Source organism: Pomacea canaliculata, linkage group LG2, assembly GCF_003073045.1.
Source record: "Pomacea canaliculata isolate SZHN2017 linkage group LG2, ASM307304v1, whole genome shotgun sequence".
NCBI lineage: Eukaryota > Metazoa > Mollusca > Gastropoda > Architaenioglossa > Ampullariidae > Pomacea > Pomacea canaliculata.
This window is the reverse complement of record NC_037591.1, coordinates 21,155,506-21,176,848: the sequence shown is the minus strand read 5'-3', so window position 1 is coordinate 21,176,848 and position 21,343 is coordinate 21,155,506. Positions and strand designations below refer to the sequence as shown.

General features: G+C 36.3%; 2 protein-coding genes across 2 annotated transcripts in view; both read left to right on the top strand.

Moving 5' to 3' along the window:
* The first annotated feature begins 184 nt into the window (after positions 1-184).
* LOC112555156 (zinc finger protein 420-like) lies at positions 185-12,584 on the top strand. Its single transcript, XM_025223413.1, has 9 exons — positions 185-813; positions 1,375-1,435; positions 1,663-1,775; positions 2,005-2,296; positions 2,778-3,129; positions 3,479-4,324; positions 7,854-8,059; positions 9,072-9,396; positions 9,684-12,584. The coding sequence occupies exons 4-9, from the start codon at positions 2,070-2,072 to the stop codon at positions 10,752-10,754; spliced, it is 3,027 nt and encodes a 1,008-aa protein (XP_025079198.1). The 5' UTR covers positions 185-813; positions 1,375-1,435; positions 1,663-1,775; positions 2,005-2,069; the 3' UTR covers positions 10,755-12,584.
* A 645-nt stretch (positions 12,585-13,229) lies between these two features.
* The window catches only part of LOC112555153, a 27,112-nt gene continuing 18,998 nt past the window's right edge, over positions 13,230-21,343 (top strand). The window contains exons 1-5 of the mRNA XM_025223400.1: positions 13,230-13,394; positions 14,406-14,616; positions 17,520-17,896; positions 18,526-19,006; positions 19,383-20,590. Coding sequence (XP_025079185.1) covers positions 13,324-13,394; positions 14,406-14,616; positions 17,520-17,896; positions 18,526-19,006; positions 19,383-20,590 — 2,348 coding nt within the window. The 5' untranslated portion in view covers positions 13,230-13,323. The remainder of the gene's footprint in view (positions 13,395-14,405; positions 14,617-17,519; positions 17,897-18,525; positions 19,007-19,382; positions 20,591-21,343) is intronic.

The window sequence follows — 21,343 nt, the reverse complement described above, 5'->3', positions numbered from 1 at the left end:
GTGCGTTTCATAGTGCGTACAGCAAAGGGGAAAAATATTTTTACAATTAATGCAAGTAAAATATTGTAAAATACACATTGTCGATCCTTATATTTATATATATACTGTAGTTATAACTGCCAACTGTCAGCAAACACGATTTTAGCGCTTGCTCGATCTGTTTTACTTCAACTTTAATGAGCTCGATCTTATTCTCGCATCAAGGCGATGTATTATATATATATTCGTACAGCATCCACAAAAACCAGATACATATTTGCTCAGTTTTACCGATATCAAAATATTTCGAAAAAGGTTAATGGCGCTATAATATGTAGACTCGATCGCGCTCGTGATTGTACAGTATAGCTAGTATATATTCAGCACCTTACAGATTACAATCGTGAGACCTGCCTGCAAACCGTTAAGCTGCTTTTACCTGAATTTTAAGACAGTTGTGGACAAATGGCACATAGCTATAAGAAGCTTATAGTTACCAAAGCTAATGCTGGATAAGTAAATAGCGGGAGAGCGAAACCTTTCTAACACCGCCACAAAATGCTAAACCTGCGCGTCTATCAAACCTGCTCGATCCCTTCGTTTGTGCAAAGACTACTAGGTCCAAGCAAAGGCGGTCGATCTGTAATTAGCGTCTATGGTCAAAGCGACTAAACAGTGAGATATGGCTATAGGGAAGGGGGAAACAGTTGTAACAGTGTTGTCGTCTCTACCTTGCCGATAGGTTTGTGAGCAGCAGGCTGGACATACTTTTTACGAAACTACGGCTTGTAAATGAACTTTATCACCAACGTTTATCGAAGAACGAGTAACCGTGTAAGATCTAGCCCTAGGGCTATTTTTGTAATAGTAGTTTTCATGCAGCTTTCTACATAATTCTGATTTATTCAGCGCAGAAGAACTCAGATAAAGATAATGCTCATATTTGTACGATTAAGAAATGCAGGCACATCACATGCATTGTATCGCACGCATCTTCATTGACTTGCGCCCATCTTTGTGTCTCCGGAGGCAGCTTGCATTGGGGTTGCTCTTGGGTTTTGAGCGCCAGTCGAATCGCTGCATTTCAGCGCGTTCGTCTGAAATTCTTTAAATCAAAAATATAAGCGTTGAACATTTGTCGAAATTTCTTTCTTCAAATAGAAAAGTCAAAAATGCGATTAAGATGATAAATTAATTTTTCACTGAAATAAGCAACATTTTTTTCTTTGGTTCAAGTGATTTTAGTATCACAACTATAGCTAGTTACAATTATTTACATGTGCGAATACGGATACAATTATAGTCCTTTTTTTTTTATAGAGATGCGTGTTTGTGCGTATTAATAAGAGCAACTATTTCATGATATTTATTTTAATTTGCACTCTACTCCAACAGCTTTCAACAAAATGCAGAAAAATGTACAGATGCAGGAATATGCGAGGGCTGTGAGTATCAGGTAGAAAGTTTATCTCCACAACTCTAATTTTGACTTTGGTGTAAAGTCATATATCTATAGAGCTCTTTATCATAGACCAGATAAAGTTTAAGTGTCCATTCACTCCCCTTAATTGCCAGCATGACTGAAAAAGTAAATAACTGTTAAATAAATTGTTCCAGACATGCTTTTCCCCTGTTCAGTCATTTTTCATAAGTTCTAAATATTCGCCATTATACCATGTTCAGTTTAGACAGATGACCACATGGATGGGTTCACTCCCAAAGCCGAAGCAACCGAAGACCTGGAAGAACTGATGGACTTGCATGTCTTCATTGGACACTCATCTTCATTTTCTTATGTGCGGATTAAGTTTCTCATTTATCAGAAGTACATCAATTCACACCTTTGTATCAATAAAAATATTCATTTGTTATTCTATAAGAAGGTAATATACTGGTGAACACAACAGGCAATCATGATTAGCAAAGATTTCTATTTAAAGGTATATGGGTCTAAAATGATTGTAACATGCCTATTGTGTACCCAGAAGGCCATATCAAATAATCATGTTTTGGTTCCTTCTTAAGAAGCGCAGCTCAAGCATCTGTTCAAGACTGTCATCCACTCGGAAAAGGATACCTAACAACCTAACATGGAGCCTTCGCAAATTATCTATCAGAAAGAGAAGCATAATTTTTCGAAGGAGACGAAAGAAAAGACTGTACATCCAAAGAAAAGATTGAAAACAAGAGTTGTAAATAACCACACCAAACTGCAACACTTGGTAGTTGATTATCCCACCATCGACCGCTGGTGTGTGATCAAAGAAAAGCTTTCCTTCAAGACAGATGTTGAGCTTGCTGGATTCTTGATGCAGTTGTAAGTCTGCTCCTTCCTTTCACTTCTCTCCTTCTTTCTTTCTTGCTGTCTTTCTTTTGTCCCCATTATTCTTCCTCTTTTAAACTTTCCAACTTTGTCTTCTTCATATGCTGATATTGAGGAGGTAAACCTTGCAATGTGTTTTAGGCATATAAGATAATGAATGAATGATTTTCATAAGGTGCAGTTTATAAAATCTTTCTTTGAAGTTTCATTTTACGGGTGAGAGCACTGATTATCCATGATTAACACTGAAAAGATCTATTTATGATAATGTATTCTTTGATGATTTCCATCTCCTTGTTCTCACTTTTCCATTTTTGTTTTTCTTTCAATGTTGATTAATCTTCCACACTTCCTTATGTACATATGTTTGTGTCTTTAGATTTAGGTCTTTGATGTCACACAACATGTAGAAATATTCAGATAAACCATTTCCTTTACATTTACGGGCTTTTGATAATTCATAAATTTTTTCCAGTTACGAAGACACAATCTCTGGGGCTACAGCAGTCAGATGTTTTGTATGTCAAAGTCCTCTTCCCTTACAATGTGACAAGTGCACTCATTTTGCTGACCAAGGAGTGCTACAGGCTAATGATGTGCCAAACAGCAATATCTTACCAGATGAGAAAGAAGAAAGTCAGTGGTGCCACAGTTCATACCCTCATGATCAGCAAGAAATAGAATCATCCTCTGATATATCCTGCAAAGAGCATATGCAGACAGAAGCCAGACCCACGGGAGACCATTCATTTATGGCAGCAAACAGTGTTATAAACAAAACAGTAACACATGTTTTTGGAAAAGACTGTGACAAAATGTCCAGATTGGTGAGATTCTGCAGCACATTATAATCCTGAACTTAAAAATGTGCTTGGTTTCTGTTTATTTCAGTTGTCACCTGCTCTCTGTTGCACTTTTGAAACCTTTGCAATCATATTGATGTCATTTAAAACTGGATCACCAAACTCATGCTTAATATTTCTTTCTTGTTGTGAGTGAATGGCATGCTATCAGTTGAATTTATTTTTTCATGATACCTTCAATGAAAATTGATCATTTATCACTGCCCAACACTGATGGGAAATTTTTCTTCACATTACCAATAAATGTATGCAAACCATATGCTGGTAGATACACCATCAGTGAAATAATCTGTCTAAACAATATTTTTTCCAGACCAAGAACCATCCTAAAAAAGGAAAAGTCAAACTGAAGAAGAAGTTTTTATGTCAAGAATGTGGTGGTGTGTACTCTAGAGCTGGAAGTCTGAAAGTGCATATGCGAATACACACTGGAGAAAAACCTTACAAGTGCCAACAGTGCGACTCTGCTTTTGCTCAGACAGCTGATCTCAAAACTCACCTTGTGTCTCACTCAGATGCAAGGCCTTTTCTGTGTCAGGAGTGTGGTGCAGCATTCAAGAGGGCTTTTACTTTAAAAAATCATATGAAACTACACACAGGTGAAATGCCTTACAAGTGTGAACAGTGTGGAAGGGCTTTTCGAGAACATCGTGCCTTTCGAGAACATTCTCTGATGCACAGTGGGGTCAAACCATATGTGTGCCATGAATGTGGCCAGGCATACTCCTCCTCAAGGGGTTATCTGAAGCATAAGTGGACTCACTCTGAGAAAAAGCCTTATCAGTGTAATGTTTGTAGCAAGCAGTTTGGTGACAGCTACGCACTGTCTGTTCACACACGCAGCCACACGGGCGAGAAACCAGTGCAGTGTGATGTGTGCAAGAAATGTTTTGCTACACGGTCTGCCCTTCTCATTCATATGCGAACGCATACTGGTGAAAAACCTTATAAGTGTTCAGAATGTGGGTCTGCATTTACACAGAAGATTAATCTAACTGCTCATATGCGAACTCACACTGGTGAAAAGCCATTTACATGTGAATATTGTGGGACATCTTTCACTGATGCATCTAGCTGGAGGAGACACAAAAGACAAAAGCATGGGGTCATGACTCAGAGGTGCAATTTGAAAATTAACAACTTTCATCATGCTACAGATGTGATATAATATGATTCATCTTCATCTGTTAGCATCCGAAGAGCCACTTCCATGTGCTTGAGTCCATGTAAAAATAATACAGTTCTCACTATTGCCGAAAGGCATGGTATTTCATTGTATTAACTTAAGTGTGAGCAGTCCTCACTAAATTTTATCTTTTGTCTCAGAGTTTTTGTGTGTACTTCTGTAAATTTTGCAGGATTACTTCTTTATTTCTTTATGGCATTAGACTTAACTTGTGATGTTTATTAGGAAGAAATAAGAAAGTATCAAAATAGACAATATACACTTTTATATCATCAGAAAACATTTCAACAATTTTAGCTTTAGGTCAGCTAACATCGTGATCTAAGTTCTCAGTCTGTAAGAAGAAGATTGTCTTCTGCAAGAAAAGTTTAGTGATCTTGAATGCACACTTGATACAACATATTTAAAGTGACTATCACATCTCGATTACTTGCATTTTACTATAAAGAACCATGCGATTCAAACTGATCTTTCCATTTTTCATGTTTTGCCTTTAAATTCCATTTGATCATGTTTTTTTCTCTCTTGTAGGTTATAGTGAAAATAAGTGACAGGGCATGACAGTCGTGAAAGTTCCAAGGTTCAGAAGCTTTACAACTTAGTAAACTCCTATTTTCCTGCCTTCTCATTTTGTAGCTCTCTCAATATTTTTATGTATATATTTGCCCATGTCAACATTTATATATTCTACATGTTATTATAATAAAGTTAATTTATATGGCACTTAACCACACTATCAAAGCACTTGACAAAAAATATAAACACAGCAATAATAATGGTTTCAAAATAAAGAGTTCATGTTCATGATTAGTACAGCTACTCTTATGTTCTTTCAAAATAGCCAAATATCTTGAGGTATTGAAGGCTAACTTTAGTGCAACATTATTTTCAAATGAATAGGTATAATACACTTATAATTATTGGCTCATGACATTCAAGTCATTAATCATTATAGCTGTCACCTAGGTTTTGAAAATAGGTCAATGCCTCATTTTCCACATCACTACAAAAGAAAAAGACTTCAGTGCCTATGAACTCATGCTTCAATTTATCATTGGCCATAGGCTTCTGTTAATAATTTGAGTTAATCTCATGCTTTACAAAAAAAAAAATGTTCACACTACCTTTTTGCAACATACTACTAACAGTTCTATGTTAATAATTTCAAGTATGACTTAAGGTTAGCTATTAATAGTATACATTAAAAAGCTAAAGAAAAGTTTCTTTTGTAAAATTGTTTCAGTGACACATCAAAGATGCTTTTATCTCTTTTGCTAGGAATTCTACACTCACCGGCCTCCTCCAGAACACCAGCAGAAAAATGTGCAATAATGATTAAAAAACCTTTATATTCTGCTGTAGTGACACGAAAAAATGTTGAGTATTTCATATGGTCATATCTATATATTTTTATCAATTATTGGAAGCAAGTAATAATTCTGAAGTGTGAAAATGTTTTTACAAAGGAAATAAAATTTTCAGTGTCTTTTCATATCTTAATGTCAAAATCCTTATAGTAATTATCATCCATTTCAAAATCTTTATTTAGACTTTATACAGTCATCAGGATGTTGTCAACTTTGATGCATTCTGTAAGTCAAAGAACTTGTAGAATTTCGAACTGCGCTTACTAAACCTGTGATTTCTTTGGATCAAAAAATGCTTTACTCCAGTCATTACATTTATATTGCTACAGGGGTGCAAGAGGCGCAGCCTCCCCCTCGAAGAAGATTTTGAGGATGCAAGAATGTGAACGTCCTTCGCTGTCAGCATGGAATTTGTCCCCCACCCACCACCCGGAAAAAAAACATCTCACTACAGCCGGAGTACTCTTAAGCTATACTTTGCTCTGAGCTCTTCTTTCTTCTTCTGGTCTTGACATTGGTTGATCTTTTGCTTCAGCGCTTTCCTTTCCTCTATCTTTTGCCAGGTCCCTAAAGTCAGCCATTCCTTGAGCTGTTTTCCTTTCTTTCCCAGGACGCGTGTGCAAGCAGTCTTCCACGTCTCCTGTAATTATGTCCAGTAGTTGGCCACTGTTTCTTCCAGTAGTCCGTCCCTCCAGCGCCGCGCAAACCTGTTTTTAATTTGGCAGTTTAACCCTTTTGCTTTCTGCGGTCTCTAAGAAACTGCAATAGTCTGATATGCTGTAATATTGAGATGCATGCGAGAGAGGGACAGAGAATTGGCTGCAAGGCAAACGAGGCATGGCCAGAGATCAAATCAAATCAAAATCAAAAATCAAAACAGACTTTATTGTCTTTATTGATCATCCCCCACAATACAAACTTCAGCACCAGTTACTTAAGTTTCAAACAAAATCACTGCAAATATGCAAGATTTATCTACTGAGGTCTGCTAGATTTCTTCTGGTTCACAGAATGCTTTTCAATACTTTGCTACAGTGCGTAGTATATTACCCACTGCACGTACATGTACTCGGAAACGTTCATTTACAGCTGTCCAAGATTGTATACGTCATGCGGCTACTGACGTAGCCTGTAGCTCTGTATGTTGACTACCTCAACAGTGGGACAGCGGCTAAAACAGAAACACACTACAGTCTACACAGACAATTCTGTTAATGTTAGTCATATAAACTCACTTTTTCATTATACTTAATCTTGGAATAATCTAACATCTTTTAAAATTATATTATTTTCACTGCAATTAAAACCGATTCCCTTTATACAATATTTGCAGGTATCAGAATGTGACGATCTCAGTCGTCTGGCATGCAATATTTGATAGAAACTTAGTCACAACTTTACACGCTTACTGAGATATTTTAAATCAGTGAAATGTATGATATCTTGTGTGAAAATGTATGATTCTTATGTATCATTAGCATCGCAATCAAAGAAATGGTGAACATCATGACCACAAAAAAAGTTCATGATTACTCATGAAAAAGGATAAGCGATTTTGAAAGACATTTAAAATTAAAACATTGGTACAGTACCTAACTTGAAATGTCTGTTTGAACTGCATTGGACAACATGCACATTGATAACTGAGGGAAGCGCTAGAAAACTATTGAAAAGGATAATTGTATTCAATTCAACATTAATCATTGTTTCTGATATATTTGTCTAGCAGAATGGATGAAAAGATGAAAACACTACATAAAGCACTCCTTTCAACAAATCAAGAGATCACTACTCACAAATACTTATTTTACTTCAAGAATCTTTTGAGGAGAGTTAAAGAAATTAAATTTCTTTTTAAAAAAACAGTTGATGTAAAGCAAGATGTGTTGGATAATTTTTCTTATCTTTGACTACACACAGGTCTTAAATGCCATTGAAGTTGTAGAAAACAGTTCTAATTGTTGAAGTTGGCTGGGGTTGGATGTGGAAAATTATGAATGAAAGAGAAAAATGACATTTTATGGCATGCAACAACAAAGTAATCTCATGGAAAAGAAAGACTCCAAAAGAAGTATGTATGCATTCGCAGAGTATGAAAGAAATGGTTCATGAACATCAGTTGCTTTTCCCTGTAGCATACTTCTGTCTCCAAAGCTGTGTGGCAAGTGAAAAAAAAAACTTTTCTGTTAAAGATCAGGTTCAGAGGATTTGGTTACAAAGTCAACATGAAAAGAATTCAGCCTCTTGATTTGGCTGATAAAGATTTTGATCATTGGTGCAGTATTGGAGAATCCAAGGGTCTTCAAAATGATGCAGATATAGCCTGTTTTCTCCTGCAGATGTGAGTAGTGCTCTCACTGGCTAGTTTATAGAAATAATCTCACAGACCTTATCATCAGTATGATGAAAAATGCTGTATGATCTCACACTTATGAAGAGATCAATGTTTGAATTTGTGATATATATACATATCACTATTGCATTGAACAGATTTTTCACTGGCATTATTTTACATTCCACGAAGTTTATAAAGCAACTGTTGCTATTTTCATGCATACCAAGGCAGCAAAAGATTGTTAGCTCATTCTAAGACTTTCATGCATATATGGCCTATACCCAGGGCTGCACCTTAGACAGACAAGTGATGCATACACGTGGGACAGATTTATATATATTACTAAAATATTACTGACAGGAAGTGCAGAAAAAATTCAGTAATTATGCTTGCTGAAGCATGTCCCTATACGGTTGTCTCCATTAGACCATTTTAATGTGAATTGACAAAGTTCAAGAATCTTTATTCACAGCACTCATTTCTGTCTACAAATGTTGGTGACCAGTTGAAAGATGAGGCACTAAACTGCACAGCCGGGTACTTTTTAAATGCAATATTATAATTGGTTTTCTTCTCCATGAACAAGGTCCACACATATCTGCTTGATGTGTGACTATTTAAGTCTGCTGCCTGCAGGAATAGACTGTTAGAGTGTGACACAGTCCCTTTTGAAAAGACTTTCACAATTCCATTGGACATACCTCATTGCTTTAAAATTTACTGGAAAAAAAGTGCACATTCAGGATGGATTAAAATAGTGAAAGTTGATTTATGTTTCATGCATTTCTTATCAGTTTGTTTTGTCCGTCTATCTCTTATAGCTCATTTTAAATATTTATTTGAAAAAAGGATATTGTTTGCATTTTAGGGTATCATCCTTGAGTCTCCTATCATATATCCTGATAAACAGTTTCTGGCATCTAAGATGACATATAAACCAACTTTTCCATTGTGAGGCTGCAAATGCAAATATAAAATACTTCATAATTAACATTTATATTTGATTTTTGTTCTATAGTTACGAGCAGACCAGAATTAAACAGGAAATAACTGATCGCTGCATGACTTGCCAAGCTATTTTGGTGCTAGTATGCCCTACTTGCCAGACCTGCACCCATGGAGACCAGCCTTCACAAACATCTTTGCAATCTCACATCTCAAACATACAAGCCAAGCAGACCCTAAACAACAGATACAAAAAGCAAGCCAATATAAAAGGCAAAATTGAGTTGAGAGCCATGACAGTGGAGAATTCAGGCACAAGTATTCAAGAGTTGGCTTCAGAGACTGAGAATGTGGAGGAAATGATGTCCCAGCCTGCTGAACTAAGTACAGCAACTTTGGTAGGTGAATACTTTTCTTGGAACTATGTTGTGTTTTAATGTAAAATGTAAATGTAGCTATGTTTCCTTAAACTTTTAAGTGCTTGAATACACAGTGGAGTACTAAAAGGAAGTTATTTGAAAGGAAGTATCATTTTTCCAGACCTATTTTAAAAGCATTTTAGCCTCTTAAATTTTAATTTATGAGGTTTCAGAATATGTATATGTTTATTATACGTTCTAAGTGCTCAGATTAAAACAGCCAACCTTAAGGATAGTCTAAATTTAACTGTACTATATGGTTTCAGGAGTTGTCAGACAATGTTCTTAAAACATTACGCAAGACCTTACCAGAAAGAGCAAAACAAAAGTTTAGTTGTGCAGAGTGTGGTGCTACCTTCTTCCGTCCTAGTCGCCTAAAGGTGCACGTGAGAAAGCATTCTGGAGAGAGACCATTTATATGTAATCAGTGTTATGCCTCTTTCTCAGAAGCTACCAGCTTACAGCTGCACTGGAAGAGGCATACTGGAGTAAGACCATTTAAATGTAGCATTTGTAGTGCAGCTTTTTTCCAGTCATCAGAAGTCAGAGTGCACATGCGCAAGCACACAGGTGAAAAACCTTTCTTATGTGAAATTTGTAATAAAACATTTTCACAGTCCAGCCATCTTAAAGACCATAAGAGATCACATACAGGTGCAAAACCTTATCTATGTCAAGAATGTGGCACATCCTTTACGCGATCTAGCGCCTTGAACTTGCATATGAGACAGCACACTGGTGAAAGGCCTTATGTCTGTATGGAATGTGGAAAAGCCTATTCAAGATCAGAATATTTGACAGTTCACATGCGAACACACACAGGCGACAAACCGTTCTTGTGCCAGGAGTGTGGAGCAGCTTTTACTACATTAGGTGTCTTAGCACAGCATATGCAGTGTCACAAATCTGAAAGACCTCATGAATGCAGAGAATGTGGAGATAAATTTTCAGAGCCAGACAGTTTAGTGATTCACATGAAACTGCATGCAGACAACAAACCATATCAGTGCCAGGAATGCGGAGCAGCTTTAACCCAGGCAGGTGGCCTGGCTAGACACCTTCGTTGTCACACTGGTGAAAAACCATTCAAATGCAAAGTGTGCTCTGCCCTTTTCTCTCGCTCAGGCCATCTCACCATTCACATGAGATCACATACAGGAGAAAAGCCATACAAGTGCACAGAGTGTTCAAGTGCATTTACAACATCAAGTAGCTTAAAGGCTCATTTTCGCAGGCATACTGGGTACAAACCATTCAACTGTGCCAAGTGTGGACTTTCTTACACCCAAAAACATAATCTAATGATTCATATAATGAAAAAGCATCCTTTGAATTAATCATGTTTTGCAAATTTACTGATTATTTATCGTATAGGTATAGAGATGTCTGCTTAGTGGAGCTAAGTGATCATCTACCTCTCAAGTTAAATTATTGAAAGTGTTTCTGGAAAAAAGGAGAAAAACCTGCCTTTGAAAACTATCTCCTGGATCCACTCCTAACATGCCTACAATTTGTGTATGTTGTAGAAGTGAGCATGTCTGTTATATTTGAATATGGGTGCATGGTTGTTGAGGATTTAGACTATGTATGATTCATGGAAAGCACTGTGAGCAAATCTTTGGAAAGGTGCTGTATAAATCCTCATTATTGTTATTATATTTGACAAATTGGCAAGTTGCTTCATTGGTGAATACATTTATCTGATATGGAATACTTTAATTTTATAGTTTGACAATGATTGTTAAATTTTAAAACTTGATAAGTGGAATTTTGATGACTTTGATGCTGTGCATTATTGATGACTGTATATGTGAGCTGTTTCTCGCCAGTTTAAAAATTTAATATTATATATTATGCTGTGAATTGCCTTGAGGAACCAGAATGTGTCTTTCTCTCATCTTAGTGCTTGGGGGTCAAGGTAGAATGGACAGAACAGCTCACTTTGCCATGGGTATCTACATATCTTAAGTCATTTAAGTGAGCTATTTCTTTCTATGATTATTTTTCAAGTCTTCTCATTTCCTTTGAGAAAATGGGTTGAATGACAGTACATAGTGCTACAATAGTTAGAAACAGGCATATATCATTGTATACCTTTAATTGTCACTTTCCTGTGTACTTTTATCTGTTGTGAATAGTCTCAACAGTGTTTATCAATACCTAAAGGCTATTTTTATGCAAGTTTTCTTATAAAGGACCAGTCGTTGTGCACAACTCTTGTTTTGCAAGAGCAGTTTTTTTGGTGTGGTCCTGTACACCACCCACATGAAACTGTTTTAAAGAGAATGATTTTTATCATTATTTTTAAGATAAAAATCCATGTTTTTTAAGGTGAATGACTTTGTTTAGGTACTTAGTACAAATTTATATGTCCAAATAGCCTGTTAACAGGGGCTAAAGGTAACACACTGAGATCTAAAAACAAGATGCAAACATTGGCTGTTGAATGGAGGGATCAAGGTAGGATGGACCATACTTAAGAAAGCTAGTTCTAAGAAAAGTGCACTCTAACATCCTCCCTTCCCAAAGAACTAGTGGTTTGGGATCAACTACCTATAATATTCAAAAATGTAAAATTCAGAGCATGCAGAGAAAGTCATAAACAGCAGACGGATACTTTAATCCTGAAAAAATTTATTTTTCTTCACATAGATCACAAACGCAGGAAATAAACATGACATCTTTAATGCCAGTGACTTGGTCATTTATGACATGGGGGAGATACAAGCATATTTACAGTACAAAATAGCATGTTCAATGGCAATCTACAGGCAAATTTTCGTATAATTTGAACCTATTGTCATCAGGCATATTCTTTTTTGAAAGGGACGTGACTGTATATATATATATGCATATTTCATTATACTTCCATTATAAACATAGACATAGAAAGCAGATATGGCTGTAGGTAGTTTTTGTTGCTTCTGAGCACCATATTACTCTGAAAACTGTTAAAGACTAAGCTTTGATAAACTTCACTAGGATATTTTAATTGTGCCTGGGTGATGTAAATCAATAATCTGAATCAACACATTCCTAAACTTTATATATTTATTATAGTTTTCTTTTTTTCCTTGGGCTATGATTCATCCATGGTTGTCTACTATACACATCTGCATGTGTTTGTTCCTATTTCCTTTATAATAATAAAGTGATACAGCTTTGAAGTATTGTACTTATCCTTTATTTTTTCTCACTTCCGCAACAGTTCTTTACACCTGGATAACATAACCTGATGTGCATGTAATATGCACTGCATATAAATTTCCATGTCCATAACTCCTTTAGTTTAGTTTAGCAGATTACAGTACATTACTGCTCTATATACTTAATAAATAGCATTAAAATTTTAATATTTATGTAAAAACTAGTAAAAGCAAAATCACTGCTCGTACATGTTCTCTCCTGCAAGTAAGAAGACTGCCAAGCGAACGCATAAAAGAATAAAGATAAAAGATAATTATTTAGCTAAAAAAAGACTTGTTTTGAAATTGAAGGTAAATTGCTGAGAAAAGTGAGCGAGTCAAAGCTGTTTTTGGTCGTAGGAAATGTAGCCTTCCACTAATGCACCATTTACTTTATGCACTTAATTCTTTGTGGTATTTTAGCGTTGTTCAAAACGGCGCCGCTCTAAGGTTTCATAGTTTTATATGTCAAGGGAATGATTGAAAGAACTGTTTTGCTTAGTGCGGACTATCAAAGTCGTTGCATCCTTCACTGGGACATGTAGGGAGAGGCGGTAAATCAGCAAACGGTGTTAGCAGACGACACATACTTCTATGATCTCTACGTTGAAGATTTCTCTGAGTTCGGCGGCAAAACGCATCAAACTTCCGCCACAGGCAGGAAGAGCACGGATCCTTATGTGCTTACTCCCAGTACTCGAAATATATATTTATTGTAAATATGGTGAGCTCTTGCTGTGCAGTCGGTTGCACTAACCGACAGACAAAAGATTCTCTTAAGTCTTTTCATCTGTAAGTACGCGCTGTTGATACCCAGTTTGATGTTTGTAATTTAAGTGAAATTGTAAACACTTCTCGAAACATTCTGATCGTTCAGCGTGAAGCACTTCGTGGACTCAGGCATAGCGCAGTAGGTTAATCTAGTACATCTCTGTTTCTGTTACATAGAATATCTTTCTGTGACAATTTTTTTTTTTCAAATTTTGCTGTTTTGGGAAGCCATTTGGTTGTCGCTTGCCCTCCCGCCTTTTTGCATCAAGAAGTAATACAAGCATTTTGTGTTCGCCGCTTGGTGTGGAAGCAGATGACAGATTGTTATTATTTCCCACCTTACACATCATAGCCAATGGAATAATTATGGTCCCACTACCATGTGGGCAATATTGGGAAATATAAAATACTAAGGGAGTAAACCCATGTTGAAAATCACGATAATAACACGTACGGCACCAGCAGGCGAAGGCATTATGCAATGAGAGTACAGGCCAGTTCGTGTTCACCCATTAGCTAAATAGGTATGGGTGGGACATTGCGGGACTGGCAGAAGTCAGATGGTCAGGAGATGGGTAGACAGCATCTGAAAAGAGCCATAAACTCAGGAACAATGGGAAAGATGCCAGACATGAGCATGGCGTGGACTTTCTCGTATTTAGGGATGGTCATCTGGTGTTTTCAAATTATTCATAATCATGACCCTAAATAAAACCTTAATGATCACATTTATATCATTGGTATTATATTTTGGGTCAGTTTTTGCTCAAAATTAGATAACTGCTTTTCACTGTTTTCAAAAACAGTTGTTCTTTGTGATTTAAAGCATACATCAAGTTTGTTAAAGTACATTTTTAAATTCATAACTGTTACATTTGTATAAATATATATTAGTAACATGGTACAATTTACAAAGCTATAAAGCCTATGCTTCCATTTACATAAAATAAAACTTAATCAAAATGTACACTACATTAATGATGAATGAAACAATATCAAGTTCAAATATAATCTTCCTGTTTGCAATTTCAGGATACCTTCTAATCCCAATCGGAGGGCTTTGTGGCTAAGAGCCATAAACAGGGCTGGCCCTGGAAAACAACCATGGGTACCATCACAGCGTGAAACAATATGTTCAGACCATTTTCAGCCTGAAGACTTTACATATTCCCGTCATGGTACCTTAAAGTTATTGAAAGAGTCTGCTGTGCCATCAGTCTTTTCGTGGAAGATACCTTCAAAGGTATTTGTATGTCAGTTGTTGACTTCATTAAACAGTACACCTTGCTACCCCTCAACAACCCATACAGAAAGCAAGTCTTTTAAAATGAGATTGCTGATAAAGGAACAGTAATAATGGTTACATAGTAGACAAACTTTGAAAATACCACTTTGCCTTTTAAAGTTGATACCCAGAAAAAATAACATTGCTTAGTTTAAGTATTAAATACTATGTTTACATGTTGGCACATCATTTAACATTAATTAAGACTGTGTCGTAGGTGGTGTACGGTTTGTTGAATTCAGACAGCACTGACGTCTCGTTCAATGTTTGCACATTCTGTTATACAATACAATACAACTTATGTTAAAACTGCTAGTTTGGCTTAAAAGTTATCAGCTCTGTATATGTCTTTTTTATTACATTTTCTCATTTTATTAATCAGCTATAGCTGATGCAAAATGGAAGAGGAAAGGCACACAAATAAGGCCAACAACATGTAGTCAAATTGAACATACCGTTCACTGCATATAGTGCATTGAGTGTTTATTTCATTTGATACTAATTCTTAGCACTTATTTCTCAGTATTTTGAAGTAAAAAAAAGAGGAATAAATTTCAGGTATGATATATTCAATAAAAAAAGGTAGAATTCGCTGGCTTTATCATGAAAAAGTGTTTAACGATTAGTTGGCTAACGATGCCCGAAGCAACTAGCAGACGACAAAAATTGAAGGTTACCAAGATGGCGGACAGTGGTTCCGTTGACTGAACATTGGCCAATCAGCGAAGTAGTCTGTCAGCCATCTTGGTCACCCGTCTTGCTTTCGCTAACATTCGAGGATAGGATTTTAAAACCTGGTTGCCAACGATGCCGCAGTGTGCCGCCTGGAGGTGCCCTAATGTGCACAGAAAAGGATGTGGAAAGAGTTTTCATCGGTAGTGATAAAATGTGCTCGAGGATGATTGATCTCCGTCTATTTTTTCTTTTCTTTTCCCGTGATATTCTTGATTAGTGCCTTTTGTTGCTATGTGCTTTTATTGCACCGCTTGCTTCTGTTTTTGATGCACAATGTTTCTTTTTATAGATCTTTTTCTGATCTACAAATCACTGACATATTTCATTTTTCACGGTTAAGATTTCGTATTTGCATCAACAGACAGAACTCTCAGATCTATTTTGTGCCATCCGGCATCCTTCTCCGTGAATTTTCAAGTCAGTTCTGGTGATGCAGCTTTCGTACCACTCACCACAGAGCGCGCAAAAGTTGAAACAAGGCGGTCTGCAATGAGCTTTTGCTAGTCTACAAAAACTGGCTGGTTAGTTTGGCAGGAAAGTGTTTTCACCTAGATATGTTTCGTAATATGAAGGGACGTAGACAGATTGTGGAGGGCCAGGAAACGAGTATCCAACAAACCATGCTCTGTTGTAAAATATTCCTTTATGTGGCAAATGTCGAATATTTAAGTTTTGAAAAGTTTAAAGTAACAGAAAAACAATAGTTTTGAGGTGAACTTTCAGAACATTGAAATTATGGTCAACTCATTAAATTATTTCTAATTTTGCTTAAAAATACAGTGCAGTTTTTGCCATGCAGGAGGTAGTTTGCCCTGGGAAGAACATCCTTTAGAACATGTGCTCACAATCGCTCAGCCTTAAGATTTTTTGCACTGCAGGTTTCTGCCACCTTTGCTGGAGGTAGTGCTTATAAAGTTTTCAGTCATTTAATGAACAACCTCAAATACATCCTTCCCCTTCATCTAGACTACCAGATTGCTCTACTGTACTTCTAGCACTATGCTTTTATTGCTTGTAAGCATGCTTCTCCTTTTCTATCTTGAATTCTTATCAGTGTGTCTGTACATTTGTTTTCCAATATGGTCTGTCTCATTCTGCATTTTGTGTCATTCTTTGTTTATTTGTGTTATGTTTGTAAAGTGCATCAATCCTTCTGTTAATTGGGAAAATGATATGAATAAATCCACATTATCTTGTAGACACCACTAACAGTAATTGACAATGAAGCAAAATATAGCATAATATTAAAATATTTTACTTGCATACTATTTCGTTCCTTATAAGTTCTGCCATTGCAATCTGATGTTTAATAATTATTAGTATATATTCTTGCTTCCTGATGCCTCAGAATGGTTGCCTTTATTTTTTAATATGAGATTTGGTGCAATCTTCACTAGTTTACTTTCTTTTTTTTTCTTCTTACTGTCATCATCATGTTGTAGTTTCCCAAAGAAACGTGAATTGCTCAAGACATGGATTGTGAATATGAAAAGAGAGAACTTCTGTCCATCGAAGTATTCACTGCTTTGTTCTGATCATTTTGAAGACTCTTGTTTTGACCGTACAGGTCAAATAATACGTCTTAGGGAAGATGCTGTTCCTACCATCTTTAAGTTTCCAAAACCTCAAACACAAAAGGTGAAAAAAAATTCAGGCTGAAAATGTATAAATTTTTCTTATTGTCTACAATTCCATAAAATTATTGTAAGAAGAAAGCACCCACAAAGTATCACTTTTCAGTGGTCTGCTGCAGACTGAAAAAAATACACTGTCTATATTTGTTGATATATGTGCACACATAGATCACAGTGCAGCAAAAGTAAAACTTTTCCATTTTTGTATGCAAGTTGAGATGAATGCTTAGTGGTCGTGCAATATGTCAAAATTTTGGCCCATATAACCTTTTAAGACAATTTTTATTTAGTGTACAGTATAGTGATTTACTCAATGCCTGGAATGTTTATGATGATAATTTATAAAATGTTCAGTGTTTGCTTGCTTACAGTAATGTAAAATCTAATTATTTGTTTACCAAAGGCAAGTGCATGTTTGAGAATTTATTGTGGCTATAACCATTGTATACTTAATGGTTTTATTCACTTTGCTAGGCATCTTATTTGTTGCAGAATGTCAAAAAACGGCCTCCACCAAGGCAGAGAGTTGACCAGCAAGTTGATTCCTGCAACAACTCAGATGATACAGAAGACACCTTTGACAAGACTAAAGAAGTTCATGTAGCATCACCGGTACCTGCCCAGATTCAGCTAGACCATGTCTATCATGTGACACAAAGCCCTAAGATGCTAAAGCAAAGACTAGATCATGCTATAGAACATATGCAGACCTTGAGGAAGCAAGTGATATTTGAACAAAGAAAAGGCTCAGTTCTGAGTAAACAAGTTGATTTATTAAACGCTGTTATAGGAAAATTGAAAGAAAAAAGTCTTCTCACTAATAAAGGTGGAGACAACCTTCATTCATCGAGAAAGTCACAGTGTTCATCGTAAGTAATTTGCAAAATTCCATGTGTTGGTACTGATGCTGAATTTTTACCCAGATAATGCATTGAAGTATGTCTGTAAAACAGGTTGTTTATTCACATCCTACTGGTACAAAGAAATGGCACGGGGCACTAACCGGAAAGCTTAAAGAGTTGATGAAGAAGTTTATTTCTGTGATGATCATGGTCTCTTGACCTATGGAACAGATATGTCCCATAGAACAGCCAAGTACTATGAAATTAATCACTGGCAAGCATGTTGATGGTGTCTATATTAGTAACTGATTTATTAGTTTTAATGTTTTTGATAGATTATCTTAAGTTCATTTCTTGATTCCTTAAGTTTTCAAAAGCACTAGTAGAAAACACAAACCTACTAGCATTTTTCTGGTATTGCTCATATCAGAAGAGTAGTAGCACAGCTCAATTGTGCAGAACCTAGGCCCTCCAGATAACAGTTTTAGAAACCTGGCTACTTGTTCCTTGATAAAGCCTGAGCCACTGCTGCTGTTGGTAGTCCCATTGGAAACTAAAGACGCTAGCGAATACTGACATTTTTGTATCAATCCTTAATTTTGTATGCTCAATTTTTGCTTTTGTTTTTATTTCCCTGTTTCATTTCTTGGTTGCAGAAATGTAGAAGAGTTGCTACAGTCTCAAGAAACCTGCAACAGTTGCAATGGTCCTCTTCTGAAAATCTGTCAACATTGCAGTAGACTCACTCATCTTGAGGAAGTCCTTCACAGTAATTCTCAAGAAAATAGCGGTTTACCTTTTTGTAAGCCACAGGATACAATGTCTTCTCCAGCAACAGCATCAGAAGATTGTGGCCTTGAAGAGGACTTGAACTGTGGCAACCAGCCAGCCAATCTATACCTTCAAGACCAGACTGAAAGGGAAGCAGATACAGAAATGAACACTTTTTTGGTGGATAAATTTTGTTGCAGCATCCCAGGGTATATGTCTGGGACTGGAGAACCCTTTATGGAAAGTGAACAGATTGATGGAGAAGTACAGAACGAGCTGTGGACAACCACTTCTAGCTGTAATCCTAGGGAGTCCTATAAACATCTGGAACCCTGCGTGAATCAGGAGGAAGCCTCAAGTTTAAAGGTGTAGTAACGTTTTACTGACAGTCCTGGTGTTTTATGTGCTTAAAGAAAATGTTGCCTTAAATGCATAAGCGACATCTCTTTAAACAAACGGTAGTATAATAATAGCCAGCTCTAAATATTTTGACAGATTTGGTTGCACACACACACACAAAAAAACAAACAGAACAATGACCCCAAGGTTTAAGCAGTATGTTTGTACCTACCTTAGTAAAAACAATATAACAACCAAATATTTTTACTCAAATAGACCAGTCGTGGATATGCACAATCCAAACACCATAGCTATTTCCATAAATTATAACCCTGTCTTTTGTACAATGTCACAAAAGACCAATAGATGGTAATGAGTTATACTCTGGATTATGATTTTGCAGATGCCTCTTTTGGAAGATGCCCCACAGTTGAATGACTATGCAAATGAAAAGACAAGACAGAATCCTCCCAAAGATGGTATGAAAGACCAGAAAAAATTGTTTGCATGTCCAGACTGCAGGGCAGTATTTTCTCGGTCTAATGGCTTGAGGTGCCATCTAAATTCTGGTCACAAACAGTCATCTTGTAAGGAATGTGGAGCCACTTTTCCACGGTCTGCATGTTTGAAATCACATGTAAGAACTCATTATGGAAATTCTTTTATTTGTGCAAAATGTAATGTTGCTTTCTCATCTTACTCGAACCTGTATAATCATCGTTCTTACTGTGGTAAGGAAGAAATCTACAGATGCATGGAGTGCGAAAAGACCTTTAGAAGGCTTCGCAGCCTGTTAAGGCATGCAGTGTTGCATAGTAGGAACACATCTCATAAGTGCAAGATTTGTGAGCTGAGATTTAGCACTCGTGATAAACTGGTAAAGCATATGGATATGCATGCTAGCAGTAGCATGACACTAAATTGCAGATATTGTAAGAAAACATTTAATTCCATGTTTTCTTTAGGCATGCACAGGAAGGAGCACCATTACCGCAAAAAATGCTTTTGTAAGGACTGTGATGTAACATTTAACTGTGCCTTACAATTTAGGCATCATATGAATCAAAAACACTTGGTTGACATGCCATTTCTGTGTTGTGAATGTGGGAAAGGGTTTTTCAGCATCGATTTTTATAGAGCACACGTGAAGACACAACACACAGAAACTTTTCTTTGTCATGAGTGTGGCAGAGCATTCCGAAATAAGATAAATCTTGTCATTCACATGAAGACACACAGCGATGAAAGACCTTATGTTTGTAGTGAGTGTGGGAAAGGATTTAAGCTAAAGATAAGTCTGATAGTACATACAAGGATACATACTGGTGACAGACCATATAAATGTGAAATTTGTGGTGCTGCTTTTGTTCAGCTGCAGCATCTCAAAGTCCACAGACGCACACATACAGGTGAAAAACCATACATGTGTGAAGATTGTGGGTGGTTGTTTGCAAATGCTTCTAATTATAGAAGTCATAAAATAAGCAAGCACAGCTTTGAAAAACCATTTTGCCCAATGTGCAAGTTAAGTTTCTCAAGTCTGGCAAGCTACAGAAAGCATAGAAGGCTAAAAGAATGTAAACTTTTTCAAGATGTTGAGGCATCAACCTAACTGACCATATTCAGCAGCTTTATTAGTTCAGTCTTTCCTAATGTAACATAAGGTTAATGTTGATGCATGCAGTTGATAATGTCTCTGCAAGCAACAATACAATGCAATACAACTTTATTAATCCACAAGGGCAATTTCATATAATGTTCATACGCTAGCTGTATACAGATAAGTACATGTTCAAAAAATTTTTCTCTTTATATATATTTACACACTCCCAGCAAGAATAAAATACAGTTGGTGACCTGAGGTCATCTTGGGTTATACTCGATAATGTGAAGAAAAACTGTTATATATAATATAAATTATTGATTGTGTGTTGATACTGATTATGTGTTGAACAATGCAGGCACAGCTTACTGACTTTGCAAATAGATCTCAAATCATGAAATGGAGAAAAATACCTTTTACAAATTTATATTAAATATATGACTTTGAACCAAATTTCAAGTAGTTATTTTGACAGTGGCGTTGTGTATTAGTCAACAGTGTGTAATTTTGTCTCCAGAAGGTGATAGTATTCACTTAAGGCACGAGGGTGATTGGGGTTCTTGCATATGTGCACAAGCATCAACCCTATAATGTCAGTGCATACATCTTCACAAATTTTGGAATCTGTTATCAGTGATCTGATGTTTCCACTTAGGGTACTCTCTATAAAGTTGTTTTTGTACCTCAACCATTTCAAAATATTAAAATAGCTGTAGGCGCATATCTGCAAACTGCTAACACACTTGATATACAATATGCTT

Bases quoted from the DNA above. Each gene is read 5' to 3' on its own strand.
- LOC112555156 (XM_025223413.1), top strand. From the start codon at position 2,070: ATGGAGCCTTCGCAAATTATCTATCAGAAAGAGAAGCATAATTTTTCG. The intron at 4,325-7,853 runs GTGATATAATAT...TTTTCCCTGTAG, and splicing joins ACTTTCATCATGCTACAGAT to CATACTTCTGTCTCCAAAGC. The intron at 8,060-9,071 runs GTGAGTAGTGCT...TTTGTTCTATAG, and splicing joins GCCTGTTTTCTCCTGCAGAT to TTACGAGCAGACCAGAATTA.